Source organism: Procambarus clarkii, chromosome 50 (assembly GCF_040958095.1).
Source record: "Procambarus clarkii isolate CNS0578487 chromosome 50, FALCON_Pclarkii_2.0, whole genome shotgun sequence".
NCBI lineage: Eukaryota > Metazoa > Arthropoda > Malacostraca > Decapoda > Cambaridae > Procambarus > Procambarus clarkii.
The window spans coordinates 8,117,518-8,128,906 of record NC_091199.1 but is presented as its reverse complement, the minus strand read 5'-3'; the positions used below and the strand labels follow the sequence as shown (position 1 = coordinate 8,128,906).

General features: G+C 38.6%; 1 protein-coding gene across 1 annotated transcript in view; it reads right to left on the bottom strand.

Annotated features, from left to right (window-relative positions):
- The window catches only part of LOC123772719 (Protein kinase C), an 82,508-nt gene that overhangs the window by 43,848 nt on the left and 27,271 nt on the right, over positions 1-11,389 (bottom strand). The window contains exons 9-11 of the mRNA XM_069303637.1: positions 3,183-3,378; positions 1,295-1,369; positions 70-216 (exon numbers count right to left, since the gene is read on the bottom strand). Of these exons, the coding sequence (XP_069159738.1) occupies positions 70-216; positions 1,295-1,369; positions 3,183-3,378 (418 nt within the window). The remainder of the gene's footprint in view (positions 1-69; positions 217-1,294; positions 1,370-3,182; positions 3,379-11,389) is intronic.

Here is an 11,389-nt window from a genome sequence, read left to right as displayed (position 1 = left end):
ATTATTTGCAGCTTTCCAGCCACTAACTTTTAATTTAAAGAACTGTCATCAAAGATGCAAGAGCCATACCTGATGAACTCGCCGCCTCATCGCTCCACGTCGGCGGTTGAAACCCTGCCGTTCCCTGAATTCTCGTGGGCGGATACTTCCATCTTCTGGTTCGGCCCATTTTAATTCAATTACAACATGTAGCTTCCCCTGAGGTTCTAGGTCCACCTGTGGGAAGATCATGTATTTAAACGACAACAAGTTGCAATAAGGTGGCTAAAAATTAGACACCCAACCCACAAATCTGAAAAATAAAGACACTGACAATGTTTTGGTCCACCCTGGACCATTATAGGACTTGATAAGGGTGCAGGATGGACTGAAACATCATCATACAGTACATTCGGCTTTTTTAACACAAAACGTTTAAATTGAAATGTGGTTAACATTTCATATACTGTACCTAATGCTTGCTGTAGTCAATGATGGAAAAACCTTGCATAAAGTCAGTAAAACTTTCACAAAAAATATATTATAAGCAACTGAGGGAAAACAAAATGTGCTATCCAACTTTCATCTAATTAATATATTCATCCTAAAGCCCTCAAAGTGTTTACAAATACTGTTTAAAACAAATTACAAGTTCTCTTTTTTTTCCTGGTACCTACACAGTATCCACACAAACACACATGAGCATTGCTAGGCAAGTACAGGCTGATGTAGCACAGTACAAGTATACAAAAAGAAATGTAACTTGTGTATCTTCATTAACATCTTATCAATATCCTCTTGCAACTTGTCAGCAAGATCGGTGACCATCCTTAACTTCAATACCAATATGATGGGACTATCAGTATTAACATCCAGCTATCTCTACTACGATTGCTTCTTTTTCCACCCCCCAGTAACATGGTTGTGTTAAACAGCTTCACAATATCTCATGCCATTTTGTGTTGCCTCATGTAGAACCCCCACAAAACTTTTATATGAATCAAGCATTGAATATAATGTTATGTCCATTTCAGGTGGGGCCCTCCGTAGCTCCCAAGCTAACCACTGGTCAAAGCCAAGCTCTAAGGGAGATGTCCCAGGCCCCCCGAGGCTCACTCTTGTCTACTGGAAACCACTACACCAAAATCTACTGAACTGGCTCTTTACAAAACGAGGAAAGTCTAGGGATCAGAGATCAACCCAAAACTGAGAAAAAAAGATCAGAAAACTTGCGTGCAAAAAACCCGCAATGTGCCTCACTGCCACACCGTAGCAGCTCAGGTCACCTGGAGTCCTGGCCAGCCTGCCTTCTGACTTGTCTATCCCCTAAAATGAACCCCACTACTCCACGGGAAATAACAGAATATGGTGGGAACAGGAATCTGTCCCCCTGAAAAAGAACAAATCAGTTAAAAAAAAATTGCAACCAGGGCTTACCAATAGGAGATGGTGAAAAACACCATTTCACTATACTTTCACTAGTGAAAAACACTAATGCCTGAAGGCACGCATTAGAAAGAATTTTTTCCGTGTCAGAGTAGTTAACAAATGGAATGCATTAAGTAGTAATGTGGCGGAGGCTGATGCCATATACAGTTTCAAATGAAGGCATGACAAGAGCCCAATAGGCTCAGGAATCTGTACACCAGTTGATTGACAGTTGAGAAGCGGGACCAAAGAGCCAGAGCTAAACCCCCGCAAGGACAACTAGGCGAGTACATAAAAATGCAAATCAGGCAGGTTAAGGCCAAGGTACATTCCAGGTTTAACCAAAGGTTATAAACCAGGTGCACTACCCAGAACAAGCCCTGATCTTGAACATCAGCTAAGCAGGGAAGAAATGTAGAGCATGTAGGTAGGCCAAAATCAAGAAACACACAATCCCTCCCCCTTTCCCCAGCAGAAACTACTAGAGCCTGACAGGGGAGGTCAAGTGAAGATTTACAGGGAACCACAAAGCCACAGTCACCACTCAAAATCCTGAAGACCAACTACTCAGCAAAGGTACGAACCCAGAAAAAAACAACACAATAGCCGGGGAAAACTTGAAAAGATTGGATAAGGACCTCAACCAGCAAGCAAAACCTGATAAAGAATCTAACAGCTTATTCTCCAACAATGGCCAAATACTTATTTATTCAACTATCAACCCCCCTGTTCATGAAATGAAAAGATGTTACACAAGTCACTAGAACATTTATTCAAGAATGCTTCAGTGACATTCTGTTTGAATTGTATCTCTGTAAATGCTTACCCTATGTATTGCAAATACAAATAATTGCCAACAGAACCTAAACACCTAACCTAAGCTGTGCCTAATCTATGCTTAACTACACACAAAATTCTAATATATAACATTAATTTATGTTTAAGAAAATAAAGATTTTGAATACACAGTACATTAAATTGATGATTGCATCTTTGGGGTTGGCCACTGCTTCAATGAGCATTGCCAGAAGGAAAGTTGGAAACCAAATCTGGCAAGGAAAGGGGAAATCCCCAGGACTATCAAATTCCAGAATTCTAGAGGCCTAGAAGCTGAAAAGAAGGCTTAAGCCAGTGGCAACCCAGCAAGTAAATGAATAAAGATCCAAAACCGATGTGTGGTCACCAATAGGTAACTGAGAGGCAATTATTGAGTCAGTTATAAATCGCTAGAAGACATGGCATAAAGAGCTAGATCTCACTCCCCCATAGTCACTAATAGGTAAGCACTGCCACAGAGTAGGAACTAAGGCAGGTCCAGGCAAAGAAAGCACAATCAGAAACAATACCACAGATCAGCAATGGGGCAAAACCGAGCAACAGACTCAGGCCCTGAAAACACAACTTCTGAGAAAAGTTGTAGTAGTCCAGCTCATATTGGGACAGCGGTACAAGAAAATATATCCATTCTGACTTCTGATCAACAAAATGGGAGGGCCAGAAACAAACAAAATGATTGTCAAAAGGCAGTCAATAACTTTTGTAGCAACCCAAAATCCCCTAATAACCTCCAGCCACAGAAGCAAAGGGGCCTGGGACCTGGAAGAGGGACAAGACATTATATCAACCAAAGCAGTCATGAAATCCAGGAAGGTTAGTCACCAGACACATCCCAAGGATGAAAGAGAGCAAAACAAGGGAAAATATGCTCAGCGGCCTCTGTCAAAACTTCAGCTGAGGCAGGTGGTGTAGCCACTTCCTGCAGCCCCAGATCTGACTGCCTGCAGATCTATGACCCACAGCCTCTTAGGAGTCCAAATGAAGGGTATAAACTGAAAAGCCAACTGAACAGACTCCAGATGAACCAGACACTTAACAGCCAAAGCAGAAGTTGGAGGGAATTTGGCAATTGTGACCCAAATAAGCCACTCTAAATCATCATAAATAACAAGAGGATCTGCAGCAGTTCCTTTTCTGCAACACACGGTCTCACAAACTGGCCACAAGCTGATAGGCCTGGAAAGCATTTGACAAAACAGATGTCTACTAGTAACATTTAAAAATAACAAGTAAACAGTATATTTTAGTTACAGTGCATTATTTGCACATATATTATTACAGATATCAGACTTTTAAAAAAAAATTATTTTGTTTATACCATTCATAATATTCAGCAGCACTGTACAGGTTAATGAGTAGGTATGTTACACAGTGCTACCAATATTCAGATTGTATCCAGCATATTTATTGCATTATGGAATTTCTTTCTTAAAATAGTTAATAAACATCATTTAGAACATTTGGTCAGCTGCTCCACCATTTTGGACCATTCATTTGCCAAGCATGTCTACTGAGTAGCACAAGCTCTGAAAACAGAGATGGCTGGCTACTTTTTACTCACGTGGTATGCCATGCACGGAGCCTGAAGTAAATTACAATGATACTGATAAAGTTGGGAATCAATACACTAATGGCCTAGAAAACCCAAACAAGTACAGTGGATCCCTTGAGCAAGCAACATGGCTTGGGAAGAGCAGTGTTGTGGGGACGAGAGGAAGCCCTCAATACCATAAATTGGTACCAGTGATGGGCATCAATCAGTGAGGCACAGTTGAAATGGGTCCCACACCATCCCCACACTGCTTGCAGAAGGGGTGGGGTGCAGGGTAAATGGGTCCCACACCATCCCCACACTGCTTGCAGAAGGGGTGGGGTGCAGGGTAAATGGGTCCCACACCATCCCCACACTGCTTGCAGAAGGGGTGGGGTGCAGGTTAAATGGGTCCCACACCATCCCCACACTGCTTGCAGAAGGGGATGGGTGCAGGGTAAATGGGTCCCTCATCATCCCCACACCACTTACAGAATGATACCTGCCACACTACATGTTCCAGGCATTTCTATTTATACATGTGCATGCTATTGTGTATTTTCACAAACTTATAAAGGATACCTAACCAGTATCATGAAAGCTAAGTGGCTTCCATAATTGAAAACAAAAGCTACAAGAAGTTAGAGATGTTAAATATACCAAAACTAGAAGTTAAAGAGGTAATATGATCATCAAGTACAAAATAATAACAGGAATCAACAAAATTTACGAAGAAGTCTTGAAAACTGCAACTTCTCATATTCAAGTTAGTAACATTCTCAGTGGACTAATAATATTTATACAGTATTAGGTTTATTGCAAAATTGATACTGTTGAATGAATTGAAAAAAGAAACTCATTATTAAAATTACACCAGAATGAATGCTGAATAAAATTACTTGTTTCAATATTTTTTTTAATATAACACGAGTTTCTTGCATTTTTTTTGTGTCAATCTATGCACTTTTGTAGATGCTATACATTTTCTAAGAACACATGTCCAAAGACCATAAACGTTATGCTATCCATCTTTTTACAGTATCTGAGTAATCTGTAAAAAGTAATAAGGTACTATCAGTATCAGTCAAAATAATGGGATCGGTACACCTCTATTAAAAGGCCCGCTAGTAATTTCAGATTTGCACATTGAACAAGCCATTACTTTAATGTCAAGGAACATTGTATGCAAAATACACCAACCTTAATTACACAACTGAATTTTTTGTATACACTAGATCAGTATCCATAACTCATTTCTAATAATGTACAGTACCCTAAAGTATTCATTAATAATGCTAAAAGTTTTCATATTAAATAAAAATACCAAAATACCGGAATAAGTTACAAAAATAACATTGTACCAAGAGACTGAAGTTGGATAAATTTCTTAATTCATTAGAAAACACTATCCCAATTTATGACAAAACAGAATTTAAATATTTGCCCATTTCAAATCTGTATTCCAATACTGTATTCCAAAGAGATGGGTAAAGTATTGCCATTCATCCAATTCCTATGTGTACTGTACTGCCAGTTCTCATTCAGTGACCCAGGGTAGACAGACTCTGTATGGACATTTCATCATTATGCAAAGTGCAGATCAGTACGATGACTAAAGACATGCACTTCCATTCACTAACATTCTCTCCAAGTACTTTTTCTCATTTCCCTAACAGATGTAGACAAGGACAAAGTCACAAACTATATTATATACCGTACCATACTTTGCAGATGTCACTAGGATTTGTATGGTGTGTAGACAATATAGAAGACACAGCAAACCTCTAAACTGATTTAACTCAGATTGTTTAACGAGCCACACAAAACATGTTTTCTGTGACTCGCTTAAACCAGCTTCTGCACTACGATAAACACGAATATAAAAAATGGAAACCCCCATATAAAATGCAGTTAAATCACACAATACAGTACATACAAAGAATAACCAATACACTATAAATGATTTGAGATCTTTCTTACTTTTAACAATACACTGTAGCAATAACTACTTGGAAAAATGACTGGTTGGATAACACGACCCTTTTAAACAAGATATGCCAAACCAATGATAGTATAGGGTATTTCTTAAATCACTAGTACTCTAAGGTGGAATATTACTGTATGATAACAGACCTATTTAAAACTGGCAAAGTTGTTGACCTGGAGAATGTACAGAGATCTTTTACTCCCCAAATCTATTCATTACAACATTTAAATTATTGGGAATATTTAAAATGTCTAAATCTGTATTCTCTAGATTGCAGTCAAGCGATACATAATAATTTAATTTACTCTTGGAATAAGGGACTGGTTTCAAATCTGCATACAGAAATAAATCTTTAAAAATAAATCTTAATGAGACAAGAGGCATAGCAAGAAGTGCAAAATAGCCCCAATGAAATACAAAGTAGAGGGGCATTTGGTTCATTGAGATAATTCTATCAACTTTAAAGAACCAACACTTTCCAACACTAACTCTCTAAACACAAGAGGGGCAAAACTGGCCAATGCCTCATTTTATTCAACAAAGAACTTGATGAAACACCTTCAAAGGACACCTGATCAACCAGGCAGTGATTCCTAGTCAGAATGTGAGCAGTGGCATCTAACAGCCTGGTTGACCAAATCACCAACCAGGAGGCCTGGTCAGAGACTGGGTCACATGGACAGTGATTACTGGAATCAACAAAATGTAGACAAAAGGTAATAGACCCTCCACAATAGTTTCACTCCATGCCCTCCATAATCACCCAGACATCCAACGACAGAATTCATTACATCATACTATACAGTATATCGATGTATACAGTAAGTACCATCACCTTTTTAAACTTTTGAGGAAGTTACTCAATTCATAACTATTCAAATTAATATACACTGTACTATATTGTATTAAAATCACATTTTTGAGTAGCAAGCTTGCAATGGCAGTAACACCCAGTTACTGGTTACAATTTTGGGTAATTACTAGTATCTTACGTAGTTTCAGCTGGGAAACCATTACAGGGAGGCTGAAAAGAAATAACAGAAGCTAAAGCACTCGTATCAAACTGAATGCAAATAGAATGGAAAGCCATAAGAAAGGGAAAAAAAAAGTCCAACAATGTAATGAAATGCCCCATTCTGGCGAGTCCCTCAGTGGCATCCTGAGTGACTTGGCCTGGAACCCTCCAATCCTAAGGCTCTTAATAAAATGTGAGCATTTACCAGAGACCAGTCAGAATCTGGCACCCTCAAACCCATAGACAAGTCAAGGGACACAAGATCACCACAGTACCAAAGACAAAACAACCAGTAAGGTACAATGCACCTAAGCTACTGTAACAACTGCTTGCACAACATTTGCAACCCTATTTGCCTAAACACACAACACTCATCAAACCTATAAATTAGTATTTACCTGAAATTAGTATTATTGTACTAAGTACAGTACTATACAATAACTAATATCTATGGTTATGAATAAATTATGAAAGTCAGGCTCCAGACCAAGTGTTGGAACTCTTAGGGTTTATTTATAAGTACCTCAGTGGCATCCCGAGTGCCTCACCTGGAACCCTTCAGGCGAGTTTGCATACCTCTGGGGTATGCAATCATCATTAAAAGTTAAAATACCTACTAAAAATCTAAATAAGTTGAATTAAGGAGGAGGATAAACTAAAAGAACTGAAAATTATACACAAGGCCCGAGTTAATTTTTCTGTACTAATACATTATACAGCCCTTAAGACACCTCCTGGCAGCATACTATTTCGTAACTGAAAAAAATTTATATCATGTCAAAAGAACCAAACTCTTCTGCCTCAGAAAGGCAAAGAACCACTCAGCAATGAATAACCACCCAAAAGTTAGCCTTGCAGTCATGAAGCCAACATGCAGAGTAACTACTATGCCCTCTTTACTTGAAGCCTTTCACACATCAGCTGATAATAAGTAGCTGCTAGTAACCACACTGCTGGCACAGCTGGCAGCATCCACTTCATGTTGATAAAACTAGAGCCGTGCACTGGGAGCATCATGTGCCCAGATTTAAGAGCACTTCACAGCTAAGTGGCAGGAGAGGATACTCACAAGTGAGAGGACTCGGGGTTAAATTCCAAGGTGATTATAACTCGTGCATCAGACACTTTGCCTGTCTGAACTCTGATGATTTTAGGTAACCATCATAGGTAGGACTGCCTGTTGATTCCAAGGATCAATGTCCCCCACAGCCCAGTCTCTGACCAGGTATTCTGGTGGCTGGTCTGATCAACCAGGCTGTCGATGCAGTTGCTCAATCAGGCTGCTCAACAGCCTGGTTGATCAGGTGTCATTTGAAGGTGTCTGTCAAGTTCTCTTTTGAACACAGAGGTTGGCCAAGTATGCCGGTATGTGTAGGGAAAGTGTTACAATGTCATGGGCATTTGATGTTGATAGAGTTCTTTCACAGGATGCCTATAATGCCTCTTTTCAGTGGAGCTATTTTTTCCATCCTGCCATGCCTTTTGCTCTCATGTGGTGGTATTTCAGTGTGCAGATTTAGAACCAGTCCTCCTAATATTTTCCAAGTGTAAATTATTATGTATCTCTCCCACCTGCTCTCCTGGGAATACAGTACACATTTTAAAAATTTAGCCGGTTCCAATAATTTAGACGTTTTCCGAGTGGATTCTAGCACACACTCCAGGTCAGCAGTCTCTCCACCTTTGAATGGGGTTGTTAAGAGTACAATAACATTCAACTCTAGAAAGTACTAATGTCTTGAAAGTAACATTGGTATGACATCTCTTATTTGAAAGGTTCATGTTATCCAGCATGTCATTTTTCTTGCAGTTGTGATAGCAACTTTATTGTGTTCTTTAAAAGTAAGCCCTTCCGTCATAAGTACTGTACTCCTAAATCTTTTACATCGCTTTTTCTTTCAATAGTGTGGTTCGAGTTTTATATGTGGTTTCTGCTTTTATATTTTTTTCCATCGCAGTAATTGGAACTTATCCACATAAAACATGTCACTTTTTGTGGTCCATTGAAAGATTTGATTAACATCATATTAGAGGTTTGCTGTGGCCTCAATATTGTCTAATCTCATGAAAGTGTTATCCGCAAAGGATGATATAGTACTATAGTTAGTATCTTCGTCTGTCTGATATGAGGAAGAGGAAAAGTACCAGAGCAAGCACAGTATCTTGGGGGGACTGAGCTTTCATGGTGGATGAGTCAGATTTTACTTTTTTGACTATTACATTCTGGGTTCTGTTTCTTGGGAAATTAAGTGTTATCTCCGTACTTTGCCAGTAATTCCTTTTGTGCACATTATGTGTACTGTACAGTAACACCATGGACAGTAACAGTACAGTAACACCATGGACAGTAACAGTACAGTAACACCATGGACAGCACACTGGACTTGATCCTGTGGTCTTGGGTTCGATCCCAGGCGCTGGCGAGAAACAATGGGCAGAGTTTCTTTCACCCTATGCCCCTGTTACCTAGCAGTAAAATAGGTACCTGGGTGTTAGTCAGCTGTCACGGGCTGCTTCCTGGGGGTGGAGGCCTGGTCGAGGACCAGGCCGCGGGGACACTAAAAAGCCCCGAAATCATCTCTAAGATAACCTCAAGAAGATGGTCACATTTGTCAAAAGCTTCTGCAAAATCTGTGTATATTACATCAGCATTTTGTTTGTCTTCCATGGCATCTATGGCTATGTCATAGTGGTCTAGCAATTGTAACGAGCAGGAGAGCACCCCCCCCCATTCTAAACCCATGTTGCCCAGGCTATGACAAGTATTGTAGACATGTAGACATTGTTACCTCTATCCTCTTTTTTTTGCATTTGTAATTTTATTTATACATGTCAACCATGTGTTTTATTACTGCATTAGCAATATTATCAGCACTCCAATGAAGTTATAATTTGGTCGTAGGTAAGAAATGATGTCTTAAAATAAAAAATCAGTGCAGTGCAGAGGAAGGCATGGGCAGATACAGCCAGTTCCCGTAAATATATGTACCCGCAGTATACTGTGCAGTGCTTTTACCACATTGGCAAGACGGTACTCTCATGCATTTTAACAAATAATTATTTGCCAGTACTCTCCAATATTTGTTTAGCAATAATTTGAAATATTGTATATTTCCTTTTTATCATATTTTTTTAATTATACTTACAAAACACTAGTGAAAGACTAGTCATGTCCCTACATCATTCTGAGCATCAATATTTCAATTCAGAACCTATCCAGTTCTTTCATTCAATACACAGTAAAGACAAATATAGGTACTGTATAGAAAAATAAAATAGTTTATTAACGTCAAAACAAGAAATACCTTTTGTAACCATGTGTTTTATGTGTGTGGCAGAGGTGGGCTCACCTTCCCCACATGCAGCAGTTGTTGTGTTCAGCAGCATCCAATTGTGGATATTTAGCACTCCTTACTGCCGCCCTAGAACACGTCTTACCTGAAGCAGAACACTGGAGTATTCACAAACTTATAACCGATTCTATATTTTTATATATTACTGTACTAACTATTTTTTCTTGGTTATATTCTTCGGCTATACTCACAGAATAACCTTCATCAAGTATACCATGTAACTCAAACCTATGCTACTTGCTAGGTAGTTTTTCTAAAGTTTACTGGTCTTGAGCATCATACAGTATTTTACTAAACTTAATGAGTTTAAAGTAAAAAGAAGAAAAAAATGCTACAACTATAACTCATGGATTATAAAGTTAATGACCCACACAAGAGAACACAGATCAAAGACTATCTGTGGATAATTTCACGAGTTCTATTTCACAGCCTGATCTTGCAATATTTTCAAAGTAAATAGTACTTACTATATATAAAGAGATCTCTCAGTAGCCCTTTGCCAACAACAAATGTGATTAGAAAATCCAGTACAAATCCAGAGATACTGCTAGGAACACCATGGAAGGCAAAAAATAAAAAATCTGCAGACTTCACACTACATCACTGGAACATTTCACAAAAGAAGGGTAAATGGAGTCAACTATGCCCATGATGTGACCTTCGTGTAGTGGGTGAAGCTGTGGACATCAGAAACAAAGTTCTATACGAGTACTGAATCAAGATTCTTCAAATGGATCAGTCTGAAGGTGACATATGGGCTGGGCGTACTGAGGTTCAAATAAAGATATACAGGTAATATTTTCTAATGATGGATTCATAGTACAGTATCTGCGCTGACTTTGATGGCTGATGTTTTTTAGTACAATTTTTTTTTTTTTTTTTTTTTTGCCAAATTTTTCTTTTGCCTTACAATTTTTTTTAAAACAAAAATATTTGTCATTTTGTTATTTGCACAATATATTTTAGTGACTAATGGTGGTACACCTAGAAACATACCATACCACTGCTACAACCGTAATACCAATATTGAGGCCCCAGTTCACCTATGTGTACAAACAGTGAATACCAACAGCTACAGTACAATACAGTATTTGACAAATCTGTAATGCACCACTGCGAAAGCATTTTATAGAACAATGTCTCCTTTTAATTCATACAACAGTACTGTATAGGTTTTTGCAATAAAATATAGCTTTCTTTTTTAGCTCAAGAACATCAATTGCTTGTCCAGAAGCAAGCAATTTGACCCTAAAGTAAGA